This window comes from Choloepus didactylus, chromosome 15 (genome assembly GCF_015220235.1).
Source record: "Choloepus didactylus isolate mChoDid1 chromosome 15, mChoDid1.pri, whole genome shotgun sequence".
Lineage (NCBI taxonomy): Eukaryota > Metazoa > Chordata > Mammalia > Pilosa > Megalonychidae > Choloepus > Choloepus didactylus.
Genome location: NC_051321.1, coordinates 34,457,252 through 34,482,180, shown reverse-complemented (window position 1 = coordinate 34,482,180; position 24,929 = coordinate 34,457,252). Strand labels below are relative to the sequence as shown.

Sequence of the window (24,929 nt, the reverse complement as noted above, 5' to 3'; positions counted from 1 at the left end):
AATGAAAATGTTCTAAAATTTATCATGGTAATGAATGCACAACTAGATGGTGATACTGTGATTATATAATGTGTGAATATATCTCAATAACATTGCATTTAAAAAACCTATTTTTACTCTTATTTCTAAAATACTATTAATAATAATTGCCTGGGTATTATATAAACTTTCAATACAACTCATTAAAAACAAAGTATGTAAATCCAAACTTCAATAGTCTGCCAGATATTTTTTTTGCCAGCTTCTTGTCAGATTATTTTTACCTCATTATGTGGCAGACAAACAGCTCATACTAAAATACAAAATATCAGCCTTGCAATTTCTGGTTTGTCCCTTGTGCTAGCATTACTAGAATTATATATAATCTAATTTCCTTACAAAAATCCCTTTAAGACTCTTGCCCATTGTAGTGGCTTGGAACTGTATGTACCCCAGAAAAATATGTTCTTAAATCTAATCCATTCCTGTGGGTGTAAACCCACTGTAAGTTGAATATTTTGATAAGGTAACTCCAGTTAAAGTATGAACCACTTCATTCAAGGTGGGACTTAATCCTCTTACTGGGGTCCTTCATAAACATATGAATACAGAGAGGGAGAAAGAAAAAACTATGGGAGCTAGAAGCTGAAATCAACAAAATCCAGAAGACAAGGGAGAGACCAGCAGTTACCACCATCTACCTTGCCATGTGGCAGAGGAGCCAAGGATCACCAGCAGCCAGTCTTCAGGAGGAAAGCATGACCCTGATGATGCCTTCAAGTAGACATGTTCTCAGCCTCAAAACTGTAAGCTAATACGTTCCCATTGTTCAAATCAAACCACTTCATCGTATCTGCTTTGAACAGTGTATGAAACTAAAGCACCCATTTTGAGGGTTAATTTAAAGATGATAATATAATCCCTAAATCCACTTAACTGGGCACATGTGAACTGCAATATGTTGAAATACACCGAAAATAAACTAACAGATGATGGTACATTGTCAATTCCTCCCAATTATGAAAATTATTCATCTATCTATCTATCTGACAGCTGATCTATTTACCAATCCGTTTTTTGAACACCTTAGTGTAGGTTGTATACATCAAGCTCCTTCAACATTTAATATTGTTATTCATGTACATATCCTAAGAATGAGGATATTTGTATATGTAACCCCTTTAAGTGCAGATATAAAATTCAAGAAATTTAACCTTGACATAAAGTTTACAGTCTATATTTTAATTTTTTCATATGTTCCACTAATGTTCCTTTGAGCCTTTTCTCCTCCATTGCTAGATTCCATCCAGGATCATGTACATTTAATTGTCATCGTATCTTTAGTTGTTCTTTTTTTTTTTTTTAACTGTGGGAACACACATACAACATGACATTTCCCATCTCAACTACTCCCAAGCATCCTATACTGTGGGATTAATCACATTCACAATAATGCAGTACCCTTAACACTACCCTTTACTAGAATTTTCCCTTCACCCCAAACAGAAACTCTGCACTCATTTTACATTAATTCCTTGTTGCCCCTTCCCCCCAACTCTTGGTAATCTGTAATCTACTTTCTGTCTCTATAAGTTTGCATATTCACTGATATTTTCTTTGTGGTTACCATGGGCTTCAAATTTAACATTCTAAATCTCTAACAGTCTTGTTTGCTTTGATACCAACTTAACAACTTCAATAGTATACATAAACCATGTTCCTATGCCCCTGACCCCCCTACCTTTATGTAGTTCTTGTGAAAAATCACATATTTATACATTATGAGTCCAAAACCACTGATTAATCATTATATTTTATGCATTTTCTTTTTAGATCCTGTAGGAAGAAAAAAGTGGAGTTATAAACCAAAAATAAAATAGTACTGGCATTTATGTTTACCCATGTCATTGCCCTTACCAGAGATCTTTGTTTCTTCATATGGTTTCAATCTACTGTCTCTTGTTCTTTCCTTTCAATCTGCACAACTTTCTTCAGCATCTCTTGTAGGACCATTCTAGTGATGATGAACTCCCTCAGCTTTTGTTTATCTGGGAATGTCTTAATCTCTCATTTTTGAAGGACAGTTTTGCTGAACGTAGAATTATTGGTTGGCAATTGTTTTGCTTTCAGCCCTTGAAATATGTCATCCTGCTGCCTTCTTGCTTCCATGATTCCTGATAAGAAATTGGCAAACTTATTGAGACTTCCTTGAATATGAAATGTTGATTCTCTCTTGCAACTTTCAGAATTCTCTTTTTATCTTTGTCATTTGACAGTTTGGTTATAATATGCTGCAGTGTGGATCTATTTGGTTTTATTCTCTTTGGAATTTGTTAAGCACCATGGATGTGTATACTCATGTCTTTCATTAAATTAAGTAAGTGTTCAGCTGTTATTTCTTTGGTCTTCAGCTCTGTTTATTTCATAATTTCCATCTTTCTATTGCTATTCTCTTTAGGTTCATCTGTCTGTCACAAGAACTACATAAAGGCGGGGGGAAGAGGGGTATAGGAACAGAGTTTATGAATGCTATTGAAGTTGTTAAGTTGGTATCAAAACAAATAAGGTTGTTATAGATTTAGAATCTCAAATTTAAAGCCCATGGTAACCATAAAGATTTCCTTTAGTTCTTTGTCCTGTTTTCCTTTAGCTCTTTGAGCATATTTAGGATCATTCTATAAAATCTTTGCCTGTTACGTTTCAGGTCTAATCCTCTTCATTGATGGTTTCTAATGTTTTAATCTTCTCCTTTGATTGGACCATCACTTCCAGTTTCTATGTATAATTTGTAACCTTTAGTTGAAACCTGGACATTTTGATATTTACCTCTAGAATTTAGACTCTGAGGCATCTGTTCCTTAAGTTTGTATCCAGCTAGTGATATGACTGCCTGTAGAAGGAAAAAAGAAAACACCTTTCCCAGTCTTTGCAGATTTACCACACAAGCGCTCTAATTCAGGGCTTACCTATACCATGAGTTCAGAGAATAGCTACAGGTCAAAGCACAGGGGCCTCCCTGATCCTTTCTTCATATGTGTCTTGTCTTGGGAATACACACATGACCTAGGAATTCTCCCTTTTATATGGTTCTAAAAATCCCTCTTTCCTAGGGAACAGTTTCCTTACAATCCTGGGCACTGTACTATATAGTCAGCAATCCCTGCCCCAGGAAGCATGATTTGAATTTCTCTCACAGTGTTCTATGGGAGAGTGGTAAGCTGTCTTCTATATGCAGGGCAAGTTCTGGGATGGCAAGTCCCCAGGCCACCACCAGATAGATTGGGTCAGACATACATGCCCCCAGTATGTGCACAAGGGTTACTTTGCTCCCTCCAAACTGGAACCAGCAAACTACAATGGAGCACAGGGAGGCTGGCAACATGCTGAGCCAGTGAGGAGTGAGCAAGGGGCCAGCCAGAATACCACAAGATCCTACAAGTTTTAAGTGGACTTTTTCTTGATTCATCACTTACCCTGTTACTGCAGCCTTTTAACAGTTTTCTGGGGCTTTGAGAAAGATGTTTCTGCTATTTCTTGCTGCTTGTTTCAATTATTTTGATGTGATGCCATCAGCCTAAACAAAGGAACCTATAAGAAACTGTTTCTCATACTGACAAAACATGAGAATTAAAGTTAAAATAAATTCTAAGGACTCCTTCCTAATTATATTTTAAGGATAAGGGTGAAAAGCAAGAAGTAATCAGTATCTCTTCAGGTCTCCCAACATAAAGACTTCTACAAACAACAAAGTTCATTCAGCAATTCATAAAGACAAAGTTTCCATCAACTTGAGAGAGAAATTAATCAATGTTTCCAAATCCAATTTTGGGAGAATCAGAACATGAGAACTTTCAAAAATAGATCCTTTAGTGATTTTCCATATCAATTGCTGATACAATGCTTGTTAGGTTCAGAGCCGTTCAAGAATCCACACCAATGCAGCGAGTCAAAGTTTAAGTATAAAGTTTAAGATTTATTAGAGGAAGAAAGTAGGTGGGAGCCAGCAGAAAAAAAAGAAAAAGATAATGGCTCCTGCTCTCTATCTGAGAGCAGCATTTTTTAACGAAAAAAGGAACCCACGTGGGGTAGGGTGTCTGCTGTGATGTTCTGTGCCTTGATTGGGTGAGTGCCTATCTAGTTTTGGGCTGATTGGTTTGTAGAATTCTGAGACAATATTCTTTTTAGGAAAGCAGCTGCATTATCTAACTAGGGAGAGCAGGCCTTTTTGTTTGTTTATTTTATGGGCATATCTGACCTTGCCTTACCCGCCTTCGAGATGCTACTGTGGCTGGAATGGCCTTGAACAGCTTTGAACAGCCTTCATTCTTTAGTTTATAGGGCACCTGTTTTCTTGTGAGATAAGCTGTGGGGCCCCTGAGTTAGAAACTCCTTCTACATGTTAGTTTCTTCTTCTGGGATCTAACAATGCTTTCCATGTAAAACACATACAGATTTTATCTCATATCCCCTCTCCTATGTTATATTTTTTTCTGATATTTAGCAAAATGTAATTTTATATCTGTCATATCTAACAATAAGAAATTGAGGAGCTTATAAAAAATATTCTTCACTTGTATGATGGTTGATAAATGGGTTTGAAGCAACTGATTACATCTTTGTCTTAAAACCATAAAGCAATTTGAGAAAAGCAAAAATTTTAGTCATGTGCTTTTTAATATCTGACTGCACTTGTGCATGGCCACTGACTTACACAGACATTTCATGGTACTGATATTAGCATTAGGTTTGTTCTGAATATGTAAAATACCATCTAATATCTGTTCTGCTTAGCTTCAGAGTTTCATTTTGGGTAGTCAGGCAGAATTCTAACACAACTAATACTGATATAGTTAGTATCATGCCCTCAAGGAGCTCAAAATGCTTTGCACCAAAAGATTATCAACAATGCTCCCCACATGACAGAGTTTCAGACCTTTATTTTCCAGAGGACTGAGCGACTCTCTGTACTTTATTCCACTAATCCTTACACACAACCTATAACCAAGAAATCCAAGGTTGGGAGAAATTTATCACAAAGTTACCACAAGTTAACAGCAGAGCTCAAAACTTTCTGATTGGCTCCATTGTAACATTGCATCAACTAAGGTTTTAAAAGCAGAGCCTGCAGTACCAGAAAAAACCTGAGCTAGCCAAGGGTAACACTTACATTTGGAAGCATAGTAATAGTAATCCTAATAATAAAATCCAGTATTTATTGTATACTTGCTGTGTGTCAGGCACTGTGCTAAATACTTTATGTAAATAATTTCACTTAATCCTCAAACAATTCTCAGAGGTAGTTACTTGTACAATCATTATTTTATACCTGAGGATATTAAAACTCAAAGAAGATTTTAAAAACTTGCCCAAGATAACAGAACTAGTAAGTAGCTGATCTAGAGTCAAACTCAAGAGTGTCTGATTCCAAAACTCACATGTGGAACCATTACACTATATGGAATTAAAAGCTGCCCAACCACTTGCACATTTCTACATTAAGAGACCACTATGATGGGGAAGGGGGGCAAGGTGATGGCATACAGAGGTGTGGAATTTAGTCATCTAGAGCAACTAGTAAGTATCCAGGAATGAATAAACAGTCTGGAAAAATTGTTGGGTAACATCTGTGACTGGACACACATCCTACACCACCCTGCAATGGGTGGAATGGCTAGGATCGCGCATAGAACTGTAAGTAAAGCTGCCCAAACTGCTGAGCTGGTACCCCTCCCCCAATGGCACGGCAGGCTGAGTTGTAACACTTCCCTGTTGAGAAAAGAAGTAGGCTACCTGAAGCAAGGGAAAGTAACTCAACCAACCTCCAACTGCAGTTTTAATTAACAAATTTGGACTACTGAATACAAGCTACAAGCACAGATAAACCTGGAGCAAGCAGAAAAAGAATCCTGAGATCTCTTCCTGCAGAGAGGAGGCAGGGCTGACAGAAAAAAATAAATAAATAAATAAACACAGAGGCTTTTGAAGATGGCAGAGCTCAGAATACTAGAAAATGCCTGTGCCCCAAGAAAAGGGGCACAGAGAACCAGGTACCAACAACAGTCTACTGGCAAAACTGGGGGGCTGGGGACTGGCTCTAAAAAGGGCTTTTTCTCTTTTTCCTTTTTTTTTCCTCCCATTCTAAGTAGCTCATTAGAGAAAAACCTCAGGCATTTTCAATTGTCAGAGTTGACCCAGGCAAGGGTGGAGTTAGAGTCAGAGAGACAATAGCAATTAAAATATCAATTTCCTTTACCCTTTAGTCTGATTTACCTTAGTACTACCCAAGTTCATTTCATTCATATCTCTAATTGAAGTCTGATCTCTTTTTTTTTTAGACTCCTTAACATTTGCTGTATGGGGTAATGATGACATTCATAGCTGCCGGACTCGGGCTCTGAGTCTCAGGTGTCATACAGATACCCAAAGTTCCAGGGAGCAACCAGGTTATACACAAAGAGCTCAGAATCTCAGAATTTAGAAATAGCCATTACAATTCAGGAATAGACGTAACTTCGGTAAGAGCTTATAATCTAGTTAGAGTCAGAGAGACAAAGGAATTCAAGTGCAGGAGATAATTCCCTAAAGGTTTATCTTCCCTAAGAAAAGGGGGCCCAGTTCAAGTGACTGCCCTCCCTCAGAGAATTCAGACCCCAGGGCCTGGGGTGAAGGGAAAATAGAAACAACTTAAGCTTGGCTTTTGACATCCTCTGCCTCAGCCAGGACAGGGTCCACTGAGAATTGAAGGAACTGCACCTCTTTACACCAGTGGGGAGCTTTGGGCTGACAACTGCCACCTGCTGGACAGGATAGGAAAAGTACAGAGTCTAGAGGCCTCACAGGAAAGTGTGATGACCTGCTGAGTCACATCCTCAGGGAAACCTGATACTGATTACACCTTCCTCCTGAGATCTGGGCCCATCTCATCTGGGAAAATCTGATTGAGGTAATCAAGGAAACCAGATGCCTAGACAACAAAAAATTATGAGTCACATTAGGAAAAACGAAGATATGGTTCAAAGGAAAAAGCTTACACTTCAAATGAGGTACAGGAGTTGAAACAACTAATTAAAGATCTTCAAACAAATATGATAAATCAATTCAAAAATCAAATCAACAATCTGAGGGAAGATATGGCAAAAGAGATGAAAGATAAAAAGAAGACATTGGGTGAACATAAGGAAGAACTCGAAAGTTTGAAAAAACAATTGGCAGAATTTATGAGAATGAAAGGCACATACAAGAGATGAAAAACACAATGGAGACATAAAACAGCAGATTTGAAGAGGCAGAAGAAAGGATTCATGAAAGGACAGGATATCTGAAATCCTACACACAAAAGAACAGATAAGGAAAAGAATGGAAAAATATGGGCAGCATCTCAGGAATTGAATGACAACTTGAAGCACATGAATATATGTCATGGGTGTCCAAGAAGGAGAAGGGAAAATGGGCAGAAAGAATAATGATGGAATTAATCACTGAAAATTTCCCATCTATTATGAAAGACATAAAATTACATTTCCAAGAAGCATAGCATACCCCAAACAGAATAGATCTGAAAAGACCTGCTCCAAGACACTTAATAATCAGATTATGAAATGTCAAAGACAGAATTCTGAAAGCAGCAAGAGAAAAAGTGATCCATCACATACAAGGGAAGCTCAATAAGACTATGTGTGGATTTCTCAGAAGAAACCATGGAGGCAAGAAGTCAGTGGTATGATATATTTAAGATACTGAAAGAGAAAAATTGCCAACCAAGAATTCTATATCCAGCAAAACTGCGCTTCAAAAATGAGGGAAAGTTTAAAATATTCTCTGACAGACAGACACTGAGAGAGTTTGTGAACAAGATACCTGCTCTCCAGGAAATACTAAAGGGAACACTACAGGCAGATAGGAAAAGACAGGAGAGAGAGGTTTAGAGCACAATATTTGGTGATGGTAGCACAATATTGTAAGTACAATGAACAAAGATGACTGTGAGTACAGTTGAAAGAGGAAGGATAGGGGCATGTAGGACACCAGAAGGAAAGATAGAAGATAAAAACTGGGACTGTATAACTTAGTGAAACCTAGAGTGGTCAATGATTGTGCTTAAATGTACAAATGTAAGAATGTTTTTACATGAGGGAGAACAAATGAATGTCAACTGTGCACGGTGTTAAAAATGGGGTGGTATTTGGGGAAAAAATACAATCAATGCAAACTAGAGTCTATAGTTAACAGTAACATTGTAATATGCTTCCATTAGTTGTAACAAAGGCAATATACCAAAGCTAAATGTCTATAAGAGGTTGATATAAGGGAGGGGTATGGGATTCTTGGCATTGTTGTTGCCTGACATTTTTATTGCATTTGATTTTAATTTTATTTTTCATTTTGTTGCTTTTTGTCATTTTTTTCTATTTCTTTTTTCTTTTTTCACCTCTTCCTCTTTCTTTGTAGAAGAAATGGAAATGTCTTCAAATAGATAGTGGTGGTAAATGAATAACTATGTATATATAGTGTGTGAATAAAACTATTTAAAAAATAAACAAGTGCTGGAGAAAAAGTGGAGAAAGGAATGTACCTAGTCACCATTGGTGGGGAAGTAGAATGTGGCAACCCAACTGGAGGGCAGTGTGGTGGTTCCACAGGAAGCTACTCATGAGGTTGCCACATGGTCCTGCAACTCGGTTATTGGGTATATACTTGGAATAACTGAAAAGAGGGAAACAAATGGACATTTGCACAGTGGGATTTATGGTGTCAGTATTCATGATTTGCAGTGGATGGAGGTGGCCTAAGGGTATATCCACTGATGAACAGAATGGCAAACTGTGGTGTATACATACAATGGAATATTTAACTGCTATAAGGAGTGAAGTTGTGAGGTGAATGGCTATTTAGGACAGTATGTTGAGTGAAATAAACCAGAAATGAAAAGAGAAACATTATAATGCCTCACTAATATGGACTAACTATAATGTGCAAACTCTGAGAATTATGTTTGAGAGCATAGGTTATCAGGGGAAGGCTTACTGTAAACATTCCTAGATTGTAAGCTCTTACAGAAGTTACATCTATTCCTGAGTTGTAATGGCTATTTCTAAATTCTGAGATGCTGAGCTCTTTGTGTATAACCTGGCTGCTCCCTGGAACTTTGGGTATCTGTATGACACCTGAGACTCAGAGCCCGAGTCCGGCAGCTATGAATGTCATCATTACCCCATACAGCAAATGTTAAGGAGTCTGAAAAAAAGCAATCAGACTTCAATTAGAGATACGAATGAAATGAACTTGGTTAGTACTAAAGTAAATCAGACTAAAGGGTAAAGGAAATTGATATTGATATTGACAGTGTTTTTTACAACTTCAACTTCTGTGTGAGATCAAAGGAAGAGATGTTTATCAGGTTCAAAATCTATATTTTTTGTAACACATTATATAATTTAACTTGTATGGTCATTTTATTCAAACAATATAATAACATAGAAGGTTGCTTAGGGAAGGAAATCTGGTTTGTTTGTACAGGTTAGTGTGAAGCCCAAATACATCCCAGAGTAATTCAGGCAGAGAATAAAAATGTATTTGCAAAGCCCCCTTGAAAGACTGGGGAAAATGTGGAAATATTAAATTTCCACACCTGGGAAACTGATATTCTCACAAGCATCAGGAGCTACCAATTTAGAAGGCCAAGCTCTCAATCTTGGGGTTTGCCCTTATGAAGTTTGTTACTGCAAAAGAAAGGCTAAGCCTACTTAACACTGTGCCTAAGGGTCACCCCAGAGAACCTCTTTTGTTGCTCAGATGTGGCCTCTCTCTCTAAGCCAACTCTGCAGGTAAACTCACTGCCCTCCCCACTACATGATACATGACTCACAGGGGTATAAATCTCACTGGCAATGTGGGACATGACTAGTGGGGATGAGCTTGGCCCTGGCATTGTGGGATTGAGAAAGCCTTCTTGGACCAAAAGAGGGAAGAGAAATGAAACAAAATAAAGTTTCAGCAGCAGAGAGATCTCAAATAGAGTAAAGAAGTCATTCTGGATGTTATTCTTAGGCTTTATATGGTTATCCCTTTTTAGTTTTTAGAGTATTGTAATAGCTAGAAGGAAATACCTGAAACTGTTGAATTGCAACCCAGTAGCCTTTATTCTTGAAGATGATTGTTAAGATTAAATAGCTTATAAGGTGTGACTGTGTTTGTGAAAACTTTGTGGCTCCCACTCCCTTTATCCAGTGTGTAGACAGATGAATAGAAAAAGGAGGACAGAAAGTAAATGAATAATAGAGAGAGATATTAGGGCTATGGGATGTTTTGGGTGTTCTCTATTACTTTAACTTTTATTCTTATTCTTTTTTGTGTGTGATAATGAAAATGTTCAAAAACATTGTGGTGATGAGTGTACAACTATATAATGGTACTGTGAACTGATTGTACACCATGGATGACTGTATGGTACGTGAATATATTTCAATAAAATTGAATTTAAAAAACAAAGACCACTATGATGCCTTCATCTATAAAAGGATGAAACAGATATCTTACCATTTATGAAGTTTTTTCAGACTCATTACTTTACAAGAGCAAGAGTACAAGAGCAAGACATTATTCCTCCAGTTTTGACATGCTCTGAGGCTATGATTCCCAAAAATAATCCCAAGAGAAAAGCAATGCATACATTACTATCCACCTATTAATGATGGGAACTCTGAGGTTTATAACATATTAACAATTACACAGCTGGAAGATCTCAGCTGAGAGGACTTCACTGACTACCACATCTAAAGTAGTCCCTGTTCCAACCCTGCCAATCTCATCACTGTCAAAGTGGCAGCCAGTAGTTTGATGGCTAAGAGATAATGCAGACTAAGTACTTTGTGAGAGATGGGAGACCAGAGCCTGGCTAACAATTGGGGTGGGGGGGGAGTACTGTTGCCCTGTTGTCAGAGGCAACAGTTGACGAGAAGCAGCAGGGAGGAGGAAAGCAGCATGGAGCAGGGAAGAAGTTGGCTGCAGAACAGAGAAGATAAATTCGTAGCCTTGACACCTAGAACTCAGGGAAGCTAGGTGGCTCAAGGACTGGATATGCAACATCTCAAACACCACTGTAAGACCTTGTTCTAGACTAGGGACATCACCAGCAGGGTAAAGACAACCCCAAACAGCTAACCTGACAGAAGTTAGCATAGAGAAAGAGAGAGAAAAGAAAAACAAAACAGAAAGACTACTAAATAACACAAACAAAAACAAATTTTAAAAACACAAGAATACATTTTTGCAATATACATGACAAAAGATCATTATCCCTAACATATAAAGAGATTTTAAAATTAAATATGAAAGTTAAAACACCCCAATAATAAAGTGGAAAAAAGAAACAGACAATTCCCAGAAGAAATGCAAATAGTGAAGAATTTAAAATGATTAACCTCACTATAGTAACCAATGAAAAGTAATTAAAACAATACCATATCAATTATTCAGTCTATTAGACTGACACATAAAAAGACTGAAAATAATCAGCATAAGCAAGAGAGAAGATAAATGAGCTCTTTTGTGTATAGTTGGTAGAAGTATAAACAGGCATGACCTTTCCGGAAGTCCACTTATTTAACGCACCAAAATTTTAAACATGCATTCCTTTGAACATTCAGGAATTATGCAAAGATATATACGCAGTGATGTTCACCATGACATTGTTTATAATCATGAAAAATTAAAGGTAACTATGATGTCTATCAATAGATCTCTTTAATAATTATGATATGTTCATACAATGTAATTATAATATAGCATGAAAAATGATAATATGAACCTATTTCAATAACACAGGAAGATGTCCACAAAATATTTGTTAAGGAAGATTACAAAATAACAGGCATGTATTGCACTACATGATTTGTATAAAATTATGTGTGTATGTGTTGTCTATAGGTTTATCACTTATGTATGTGTGTATGTAAGAACAGATAAATATTTGAAGAATATTAATTAAAATATTAATTTTATTTCTATTGTAATCAAAAATAATAAAAGCATCCCCATTTTGAAATATCTATGTATTTATTTTGACTTTAAAGGTATTGTTCTTAGTGGAAAAATATTCAGATGTTTATACACATTAAATAGTGAAGTCATTTTCCTTAAAATCATGTGAAAAGCAGCTCTCACCAATATTTTTCAAAGTTGTTCAAAGATTTAAGAAATTAAAAAGAAAATTTTTAAAAATAATTGGTAAAAATTTAGAAAAGAAGAAAAATCTACCTTTGTCTTTGATAGGATTGTGTACCAATGAAACCCAAGAGATTACCAATGGGTTATTAATAATTTTAAAAATTTGGTAATAGGGATGATATAAGCTAAATATTTTAAAAACAATACGTTCTCTCTATAGCAATAAGTTATAAAGAAAAAGAAATTCATTCTCAATATCAGCAATACTATAAAGTATTAAAGAAAATGTACAGAAAAGTATAGAAGAAAATTATAAAATATTATCGAACAATATAAAACAAGAACTGAACACGTAGACAGATATACCATGCTCTTGGGTGGAAGACGTATACTATAAAAATGAGTCCCTCCAAATTAGGATACATATTGAATGTAATTCCAATCAGAATCCAGTGCTGAATTTCCTTGAACTGGGGAAAATGACTAAAAAGTTCATGTGGAAAAATATGTATATGAGAAAAGTCACGAAAACCTTGAAAAACAAAAATGAGAGTGGATAATAAGATTTACAAGATAAAACAGTATATCATTGGCATAGAAATAAAGGATAGAAAAATGAAAGAAAATAAAGTTCAGAAATAGGTATACGTACGAGTAGAATAGATAACATATATGGCATTTCAATTCAGTAAAAGAATGTTTTATCTCAACTTAGCTATAATCAGGAAATTGCCACAATATACTCCTTTTCACCTCTCAGACTGAAAAAGATTCAAAAGAGCACTAACACCCAGTGCCAATGAGAATGCTGGGAAATAATTGCTCTTATACACTACAAGTGGGGAATGTGAACTGCTATAATATTTTCTGAAAATAATCTGACAAGATGTATTAAAAGAAAAAGAATTTTTTCATAAGAGAAAAATTCCTAAATTCAAATTTCTACTCTTCAAAAGAAAGACACTGTTAAAAAAATCAAGTCACATACTAGGAAAAAATATTTGCAAAACAAAGGACTTGTACCCCTGAATATACATAGAACATATATATATATATATATATATATATATATATATATCCCAAAACTCTTTAAAAGGCCAGAACTCATTAATTTAAAAATGGACAAGACTTGAAAAGACGCTTTACCAAAGAAGATACATGAAGAACAAATAAGCTTATGAAGTTGCCCTATATCTTTAGTCTTAAGGGAAATGCAAATTAAAACCACAATGAGATACCACTACATGCCTAGTAGAATAGCTTAAATTTGAAATAGACAATACCAAGTTCTTGGGAGGATGTGGAGATACTAGAACTTTCACACACTGTTGTTGGGAACACAAGATGGTACAGCAGCTTTTGAAAAATCTGGTAATTTCTTAAAAAATTAAACCCATACTTAACATAAAATCAAGCAATCCCACTCCTAAGTATTTACCCAAGAGAAATGAAAACATATGTCAACGTAAAGATCTGAAAGTAAATGTTCATAGGGGCTTTATTCATAAATGTTGGAAACTATAAACAAATCAAGTATCTATCAACAGATGACTGGAGAGACAAATTGTGGAATATCCATATACCAGAATACTATTCAGCAATAAAAAGGCATGAAATACTGCTGACATATGAATTATGATACTATGGCTGAATCTCAAAAAATCTGAAAGAAGCCAGACACCCATGAATATTTTAATTTCCATTGACATGATATTCCAAAAAGGAAAAACTTCACAGACAGATATTAGATCAGAGGCAGCTAAAGACTGCAGGTGGGGAAAAGAGATTGACTGCAAAGGCACATGAGGGAACTTTTAGGGTGACAGAAATCTTCTAATCTTAGTGGGAGTGCTTAAGTAACCATATACTATACACATTTATCAAAGTTAGTTTTTGCTGCACATAAATTATACCTTAATAAGCCTGACTTTATAAAATTTAAAACTACATATACCTTTTAACCCAGACATTCCATTTTGAGACATTTACTCTACGGAAATAAATGTATCAATAACTGAGGATATATATATACACAACATTTTTATTCCAGCAATGGTGTATAGTGGCAAATTAAATATATATGTGTGTGTATATATATACATGTGTGAAATAATACGAATTTACATTAATAGGGAAATGGTTAAACAAAGTGTGTTATATTAAAAACTACCAATACTATAGAATATTATGCAAATAACTAAAAACATGAATCAGATTTATGTCAATTAATCCATAGAGAGATGTCTATGACATACCATTAAGGAATAGAGGGAAAACAACAGATCATAAAATAATGTTTATATTTGGATCCCCTTTTTTTACTTAGAATAAACAATTTTTAAATCTATATTGGTAAATATAATGTATCAGGCATTTTAAAAAGTTGTGGACATATAAACATCAAACACTAGCTGCCATTTAGAGGCAGAAACACAGGGGGCCAGGAGAAGAACATTGTTACATTTTTCCTTATTTGTCTCTGTATTTTCTAACTAGTCAAACTAAACATTTATTACTTTTATAATTTTAAAACATCTAATTAAGTAAAAAAAAAAGTTAGGACCCAGAATGTACATGCAGCTTTTCAATGTTAACAATTTAAATATAAAAAATTATACATATAGAGTATTTCCTATTTTTAAACTGTATATCTAGTTTAAATATAGGTAGTTTAATATACAATTCACATATAATTTAACATAAATTTAAATTACAGACATATAGATTAGACATAGACAGATGATGACAGATGATAGATACATAGATAGATAGATATGGATATAAATAATACACCAAAATTTTAATAGTCGTCATCGCTGAGTATTGAAATTATGGATGACATTTTTTTCCTTTTCTATATTTTTTAAATTTATACAATGAACATACAAAACTGTTATTATTAATAAACAAACATCATTAAATACCAATATTATAAAAAATACATTTAGCCTAACCATAAGAAAGAATATTATGTGGCTTTCAGAAATATTTTCAAAGAATTTTATTATCAAGGTGGGGAATATTCACCATAGAATATTCACCATAGAATTTTAATTGGAAAAGTAGGATATAGAACTATACATGTATCATAAAATTTCACTTATATTTTAATGTATTTTAATATATTTCATTATATTTTAAATATATTTAAAATACATATATCTCTAAGTTAAGAGAATTCCCAGTTTTTTTCAATGAGCATGTATTGAGAATACCACAATGAGCATGTATTGAGAATTCCACAATTGAGAATAAAACGAACTATTTTAAAGGAAGTCGCTTTCACAGATAAATTCAGTGACATCTTACTTTGGGTGATTTTTCCCTGTAAAACAGAGAAAGGAGGCAGGAAAATCATCTGCGTTGTGAAATCAGACATACCCTCATTAATTTCATTGTTTAATTTCATATTTAGCAGAGAAGGGTTTGGACAACAGAACTCCTTCTAGTTTTTCTTTCTCTTACAACTCCTAGTTATGACAGAAGAAGGCAAGGAAATAAATTGTCAAACAAGAGACAAAACCAGGATACCAGTGTCAATAGTGTTCAGATCATAACCAATTGGCCTAGACTAAGTCAGCCAGGATCCACAAGTGTGCAGACCCACTGGCTCCTGGCATCGTGGCACGGGGGAAATCGGCCTGGAAATAGCATTATGGAAGTCTGATGATAGGGTACCCCCAAAAGTGACATAGCACAATATTGTGAGTGATGGCAAATGAAATGTCATAGAGTAAGCACTTAGTAACTAAACGCTGTTAAGATGTTGAATCAAGGTATGTTAATTACCCACTCCCCCAACTAAGCAGAAAATGAGGAGTCACAAAACTGCTTCATTATACAAATAACTCTTTTTCCTGATCCCTAATAAAGAAAGTTTTACCCTCCCAAACCTAAGAATCACTGTTCTGAATAAAGATCCTGAAAATTCATTTACATTTAACCAGCTTCAAGACGAGCCCTTTTATTCTGATTCACAAATTCTGAAATCTGGAATCATACTCATGAATTAAGAGAGTTTGAACATATATACACATTGCTTCAAAAGGACCCTCAAAATTCCATCAGCGCATACTTTAATAATATTTTGAGTACTTATAAAGAATGGGTTAATACAGAAATTTCATATACCAGTACATCTTTTATCATTGGAGGGGCTAGTCTATAAATTTTTATATTGAAAAGTTTCTCCAGAAAGCTTGGAACCCCCAGTTTAGAATACATATGCATACATGTGACACAATCTCTAGCCTACTAGAAGAGTACTTTATGGTGATATAACCCACATCACCCTATAATATGTTAAGCATGCAAATAAATAACATGATGCTGCATACTAATCACTTTTCAAGGTCATTTTTAAGCATTACTGTACTCTGAAAAACTTGGAAGTAAATCCTGGAAGAAAAACCTGATATTAACAATTCTGCTATAAGGGGAGGTATATGGGAACCATGTATTTTCTGTATGATTTTTCTGTAAACCTACAACTTCTCTATTAAAATTAAAAATAAAAAAATAAACTCTGCTAAACAGAGGTTTTAGTTCTGTTGTATATCCACAGCCACACCCTCCTGGGTTCACACTGACAAACTAATATACTTCTCTCCCCCTACAAAGCAGAAAGTCCATGAAGCAGATGTTTCTTTTTCCCATGGGACCAGTGTAATATGTGGTGCTACTGTACAAAAGGGTTTTAAACATGGTTTTGAAGAGCAAAGAGAGAACTTGGCAAATGGGAGACATGAGGCTGATCCAAGCATCTGGGGTAAAGTGGAAGTAAACATGGAGCATTTAATGAAACAGTTTATGCAGATAAGCTAATAGCAGATTCACTTAACTAGAAGGAAAAGGAAAACAGTAAAAAGGGAGGCAGGTGGCTCTCATAAGAACTCAAAAGCCACAGTGAATGGACTTACCCTACTGAGAAGCTATAGATAACATTTTGAGAACAGAAATGATTTATTCAAACACTATTAAAGAAAACTGATTTTGCAAGACAGCTTTAATCAACAAATGTTGGCAAAAATCATTTTAAACTTCCACCAAATTGCCAAATTAATGGCACAGACAATTGTTAATTAACAGTGAAAAAGAAGAAAAGATCACTTTAGGTTGGGATGATCAAGAAAGGTGCTGTGGAAGGAAGAATTAGGGTCTAAAACAGTGTTTTTCACTTGGTTGGCTACTGTAGCTGTATACTTATATAGAAATAGATTCCTGAGAATTATGGTTTGGGGAAATTAAAAGAAATAGTTCTCATCCCAATATAGGAGGCCTTTTGCCCAATTTAAGTTAGAAGAATGGCCAAAACAGGAAAGTACAAGGTTCTTCTGTTCGATTCTTTTGCCACAGTAACACAATAAAGCTGATCCACATGAATCTCAGTCCAATTTGGAATTTTTAATGACTGAAGGAAGGGGTATAAAACCAAAAGTGGTGGTCAATATCATGACAAGAGTCCTCATAAAGGAGTATCAGAAAATGTCTTGAGTAATGCCATAGATCTATAGAGGCTACAATTCAGGCTGCCTGGATACAGAGGGTCAACTAGATGACTTCACAGCACAAATACATTTTTTTAAAAGTTGATCTCATTTCAGGATCATTCACTATGCTCTAAATACTATCCAGAATGCTGCACAAATATGGTATTCTTTGCCTCCAAAAGTTTATGTTCTACACAAATCCTAGAAAATATATTGCCTTTTAATACTGACTTTTAATTTTTAATATTCTGTTTTTCATTTGATTACAGTACAGGGATCCTCAAAAGCTTAATTTATACCTAAAAAAACAGGAAACAAATAACTGAAACCAAACCTGTAAAAGTTATTTAATATAAGCCAATGTTACCCCTTAATAAGTAGGCTTTAAGTGAATTCATTCATTATTACAGAATATTTTCAAAAACTTTATAGAGCATTAGAACAGTGAGAATCATGGGAGCACAAAGAAGTATGACATGATCCCTGTTCTTTCTTAAAGGACCCTACCCATCTCCCTTCTCATTTGTCACTCTTGAGAACAATATATTATCTGGTATGCATGGTGATTAACAAGAAGTTTTAGGACAAAGATACATGCATGTTTCAGTGAGTCAGTGTAAAGAGTACAGTGTAAGTCATCAGTATTTTAAATAGTTCTATCACTAATGTTACACTGGAATTACTCCATCACATTCCCATAACCTTAGAGTTTTCTTTGAAAACCTTCTAGGCTAGGTGAGGCTAATATTATTTCCAATTCCCTGTAAATCACTCACATGAAAATATTAAGAAAGGTATAAAACCATGCAAAAACACATGAAAACAACCCACTTTTCTAAAAATATGATGCAATAAGGAACACTTCAATGAGATAAATGCACCAAAGAATTGGATTAGTTTCTATTAACTAGGCTGTCACTGTTTCCTTTTATTAAGTGGTTAAAAGATCCTCAAACTAGAATTTCATTTGCCCGCATCTGAGGGGTGGCTGTTGTAGATGGATCATCAGCCAGAATGCAGAATGTGAAGGCATGCCTCTCACCTCAACAGGTGACAGTGACATCAGTTAAAGGCAGAACACCTAAGAATGAGGACTTGCTTGTGAAGTGGAAAACAATATCATTTTTAACATACTGTTAACCATCTGACATTTCAATCACTTTCTTAATTTTTTTAGATCTCACATTTTAAAAATAAAGAACAAACCACTAACTGACAGGAAATAGTTACAAAACACTGCTATACATATACATGAAATTCTGTAAATAACGGCGGGGGGGGATGTGGGGTGGAATTTGTGAAAATCTGATCTCTTTCTGAGATTTTGGAGGCCCAGTTTCCTTATCCTGTTTCTACATATATAATTTCATTGCTGATATTTCAAACATTATGCCAGAGTTATACAAAAGTAGTGGAACATCAGCAAGCAGAAACCTAGAGTAGGTGTTCTGAATGTGTTGGTAAAGCAAGTCACTTCTTTTTAGAGGTCTCTGGCCCTTCAACCTTACCCTCCTTACCAATATACATTCATCACTGAAAAGGGAAATATTTACAAAAGTTAGTTTAGTTATGTTTAAATATTATGTTTAGCTGTCTGGAGACCATGTTCGCAAGATTTATATAAGAAATCAAGGATTAAACTTCATAACAATTAGAAAACCACGTTGTGCAAAATTAAAGACTTAAAGGACATTAAAATAGTTTTAGTATTGGAGCTAAACTGAAATGACAACACCACTTCCCAACACCTGGAACCAAAACCTTTTGAACTTTCATGTAAACAAACCAGGGCACACCAAATGCTTGGTCTGCAGCGAGGTACCACCTCTGCACAGGCATTTGGGTGAAAAATGTGGAAAATGCTTGAGGACTCTTTGAAGCAGCTTGGGAGAAGTGAGAGCAGGAAAGAGGCTCTTCTCCAGGGTAAGTTTGTTTAGTGGAAAGTAAGCAAGTTGTCAGGGTAAAAGTTGACAATGTTGATTCCAACAGTTTGAACTGGGAATAAACATCCAAAGGGATTATGTTACTGAGAATGAGAAAAGATTCCACTGAACTCGATAGAACACGTGTTTTCAAAGATAATATGCCTTCAAGCCATGCTTTGAATCCACAGTTTAGGGTTAGAATTACCTTGAGCCCTTTCTATGCCACATTAAAGAACATATAGGGTCTGACCCCTCATATATGTGCCTAAAAATACTATAAGGAAGAAATTAAAACATTTTATCTCCAGTAATTGAATTGGAAAATATTAAATACATGTACATGCATACATGTGAGATAAACTGAAGAAATTTGGAGAAAAATGTATATTCTTCCCAAGCATCTAAATTTAAACCTATGTTCACTAATCAAAAGAGAAATACATGCACTGAATTTGATTCACTTTTAAGTTTTCCCTCCTTAATGACCTATCAAAGAGCAAAGAAATGGGGACTATACTTAAGAAATCCATAATCCTCTTCTCTGCTCACCAAAGTCATTTATTTCCAGCTTTCATCTTACGCTTTTGGGTTTTTCACCAGGTACAAGATGAAAAGTTGGAATCAGAGTCTTGTGTTTTTCAAAGCAAAACAATTTGGTTGCCACTCAGCAATTCCTGGTGAAATGCCAGGAAGTCTATAAAAAAAATTAAAACTTTTCTAACTTGGAGTTCAAAAAAAGTAAGTGTGAGTTGTTCATAGCCTGTCAGACATTATGTCTATTTATTTTTAAAAATACTCATGAAGCAGGGAAAACACACCAATTTGTTAAAGTTTATTTGGATCAATATAATGTAGGTCTGCCTTACATGCCCTTATGAGAAAAGAGTTAACTTGGATGGCTCTTTATTAGTTCATCTAAAACCCTAATGATTCTCACATTAGAATCTGCTATTGTAATCTTTTTCCAAAGCCTGAGAAACACATGCAATTCACATGCTCTTTACCAGAAAAGTTCGCAGGCAGCTCTGCTAAAAGTTGTTTCTCCTCAGAGCTCTCACAAATATTCACTTTCTTCCTAGAACCAAGGATGTAAGGGAGTATGGCTCAGTCTCACAGCCTCTTTGCTCTTAAAAAGAAAATCAAATTCCCCAGATATTTTCAAACTCCACAAGGAATAGAACATTCTCAACTCTGCCTGTGGATCATTATCTCTTTTACATTTCATCTTGATAGTGGGTTCATAGAAAGTGCATACACCGAAAGAGAAAAATAGCTGCTTCTTAAAAAACACCAAATTCAGTAAACAAATCTACTGGCACACATCTCAAAATTCATACTTTTACAAGGCTTTGTTAGGCTTTCATTAGTTCTATCTTTTGAGAACATGCATACTAAATCACCTGTAACCTCAAGCCAAAATACAACTGCAAGCTACAAGAAACATTTGTTATATGAAGACAAGAGTCATCACAATTAAATAAAGGGATATACTGGGTAAACAAAGGCATGTGCTCATGTGGATCCCACTCTAGTGTCTCCCAAGCATCAGGAAGCTAACTGATAGAGGCCATCAATCTATGGCGCTCTAAGATTTCAGCTGACTCCAGTAACCTTACCTGTTAATATGAGATTACTGTAAGTATTAGAGAATTGTTCCTTTAGAAGAACCAGATGCATCTGAGTTGCCTTCTCCCTTTGGAGCTCTAACATGACATCAGGGTGCTGGGCAATCTTGCAGCCTTTCTGTTTATCCAAAGCAACATCACTTCGAACAATATCTACAAAAAGAAAGAAAAAAGGCAAGCAGTAAAACTAAACAACAAAAAACATACAAATATCAGAGTCTTGTTGCATCCAAAATAGTGTCAGAAGTTATAAACTAAACTACCAGCATTTTCAATCAACAGAAGAAATTCAGAAGTAATAAACCTGAAGGGTCTCCAACTCCATGATATATCCTGCAAGTTCCTCTGGTCATTTCCAAATTCTGTGGAGATTTCTCTGTATCTTAGCTCCCTCTGACCTCATGTAAGAGTATCACTCCCCCATTCTCCTTCTCAACACACCTTCAGACTTACTTATCTCCTGGGATCTTTAACATCTTCTACCATTCTCCATGTGGAAAATAATACAAGTTTGTCTGTATACTTTTGGCTATAAAGGTCATTTTCTCTGCCTCATGCCATAGGACCAGGTGATAGTTCCAGCATGTGTATCCAGGATTACCTGGCCTATTTTAAAATTCACCTCCCAACCAGCCCACTCAGCTCAACTTAGGGCTGCCTTTAACTGTGGGTTTCTACTGCTATTTTTCCACACGTCTGAGAAAACAGCTTCATTCTGACCCAGTAATAACTCTTTCAAGGCAAAAGCATATTGTGGCTCACTGATGAGAGCAAAAGGAGGGCTACAGTCACTTTGCAGATACATCTCTTTCCCAATTATTTTCCCTTTAGTTTTAGGCTACCTTTTTTTAATCATATTTTTTATTGTAGAATATAACATATATACATAAAAGTAATAACTTTGCAAGTGCAATTTAACAAGTGATTAGAAAGCATATTTCAAAGAATGTTATGGGTTACAGTTCCACAATCTCAGTTATTTCCTCGTTGTGAAATATAACATATATACAAAAAGGTGATAACTTTCAACTTAAAATTTAACAAGTAGCTATAGAACAAATTTCAAAAAGGATGCTTTGGGTTACAGTTCCACCATTTCTATTCTTTCCTTCTAGCTATTCTAATACCCTATCAACTAAGAAAAAGAAAATTATATAGAGATTCAGTATTCATAATCCTTTGTTAAATTCCATTTTGACTATTGCTACCGCTTCCTCTAGTTTAATCACTTTCCCGATCTTCAGGGATGTCTAGGCAGTGACCACCCTAACCTGTTCATGTTGAAAAGGGGTGTCAATTTTATGAGCAAAGGGGACATATCTAGTTGACGTTCTTAAAGAGGCTATTGCCTCTGGGTTTGGGGAATTAACTGGCATACGAGCTCTCTGGAGGATTTAAGTTTCTGAAGAATAAACTTAGTGAAATTTTTATAGACTCTCAGACAGGGATCTGGGTATTCTTTAAGGTTTTCGGGAATACTGTTAACTTGGGCTTATTATACGGTGGTCATTTGGCATATCTAGGTGAAGCATGCGTAGGAGTAACCTGCAGGACAGCCTCTTGACTCTATTTGAATTCTCTTAGCCACTGAAACCTTATTTTGTTACCTTTCTTTTCCCACTTTTGGTCAAAACGGCATTCTTAACCCTTCAATGCCAGGGTAAAGCTCATTCCCAGAATCCGTGTCCCACATTGCCAGGGAGACTCACTCATCTGAGGGATCCTATCCCACATGGGGGGATGATGATGAATTTATTTGCACAGTTGGGCTTAGAGAAAGTCTACCTTTGAGCAACAAAAGAGGTTCTCTGGAAGTGAACAGGCTGCTTTTTATACTTCAATATGATTCTCACTAAAAGCATATGTACTCGCCAGAAAACAGCCTTTCTCAAAAAGAACCATTCATCCAGAATGCTTCTCACATAGCAAGAAGCTTTCATAACCTAAGTTATTTTTACAAGTTAAAATACAATTCAGACTATGGAGGGGCAGGGCAAGATGGCAGAATGGTGAGGTGAGTTTTTCAGTTACTCCCCTTGGGCAACTCCTAGATAGCCAGGAATTGTGTGGAATGGACACTGCAGAGGAATATGAGTTTGGACACATGGCACACAACAGTCTCCAGTGCGTGAACCAGCTGAGATCAGCAAAAGCTGTAAGTGCTTTTGGCCAGAAGGCCCATACCCCTCCCTGCCTGGCACAATAGACTGTTTTGCAGCTAGCCTCCTGAGGGAGGAGGGACCATCGGTGCTGGGCACCAGGAGGATGAAGGGCAGTTACAGCACTGATTAACATACTCAGACTGCTGAACGAAAACTCCAACCATAGATAATCTGAGACCAGACACTGGAGAATCTGGGAGCAGTCAGCCCGGCAGAGAGGAGATAGGGCTAGCAAAAAGAGCAGAAAAAAAAACAAAAACAAAAACAGAGACTTTTGGAGTTGGGGGTGAAGATAATACAGGAGAAGGGCTGGGCTCAAATAAAACTGGCACATTTGTCAACTTGGAAAACCAGGACCCTTCTCTGAAAAGCTGGTTTTTCTGGTTTCATACTTACTACTCAATTGCCTTGTCTTTTTACATTTCAATAGCCCATCAGAAATGCAAGGACAGAATTAAGGGCTTGTCTTTAAATAGTCTATACTGGGCTTTCTTTTTATATTGTCGGGTTTTTTATCTTTTCCTTTTTTTTTTAAATAACTATTCTAAGTAGCCCATCCACAAAGACTTGCAATTTGGGCCCAGGCAAGAGCGGAGCTAAGATAGCTCTGAGAGACAAAGCAATAAGTCCAGTGGGCGAGAAAATTCACTAAGGACCATAACTTTCCAAGAAAAGGGGGATGTGGCCCAGCTCCAGTGGCAGCCCTCCTTTGAGGAACTCAGACCCCAGGGGCTAGAATTCAAAAACCAGCTTCAGTCAGCCACACCCCTGACAGGGTCAGGGTCACCAGGAGAACTAAAGGCTCCATACCTCCTCACACTGGTTGGGGAGCTGTGGGCTGGCAAGCGTCACCTGATGGACAGTATAGGAAAAGCACAGAGTCTAAAGGCCTCACAGAAGGGTCTCATTCTCAAGGAAATTCCATACCCTCCTCCTGAGACCTGGGCCTCTGTGGACTGGGAAAACCTGACTGGGGTTGACCATATCTGAGGAGACACTCACATAAAAAGGCTACATAGATGCAGGGCAAGAAACAGAAAAACAAGAGGAGAAAAACTCTCAACAACTAAACAGAATCTAAGTTAGACATCTAGAATAAGCCGAACTGAATACCAAAGGTTAGAGAACAAAGCCGACCAACAAGAAAATCCCATGTAAAAGAGTGAAAACAAGCTCCAGAATAAACTAACCAAGAAAGTCAGATGCATAGGCAGCTTAAGATACTGGGCCATACTAGGAAACACGAAAATATGGACAGCCAAAGGAACAAACTATAGCTAAACCAAGATACAAGAGTTGAAGCAAATATTGTTAAATTAATTCAATGAACTGAAGGAAGAACTAATTGGAGATGTTCAAACAAATCTAAATCAATTCAAAAGTCAAGTCAATGAACTGAGAGAAGACATTGCAAAAGAGACGATGGATATAAGGAGGACACTCAATGACTGTAAGGAAGAATTCATAAACTTAAAAAAATAAATGGTAGAACTTATGGGAATGAAGGGCATAATGGAGGAGATGAAAAAGACAATGGAGGGATACAACAGTAGATTTGAACAGGCAAAAGAAAAGATCAGTAAA

General features: G+C 36.0%; 1 protein-coding gene across 1 annotated transcript in view; it reads right to left on the bottom strand.

Moving 5' to 3' along the window:
- The window catches only part of HPSE2 (heparanase 2 (inactive)), an 859,688-nt gene that overhangs the window by 767,442 nt on the left and 67,317 nt on the right, over window positions 1-24,929 (bottom strand). Inside the window, exon 3 of the mRNA XM_037805037.1 lies at window positions 21,175-21,336. Within this exon, the coding sequence (XP_037660965.1) occupies window positions 21,175-21,336 (162 nt within the window). The remainder of the gene's footprint in view (window positions 1-21,174; window positions 21,337-24,929) is intronic.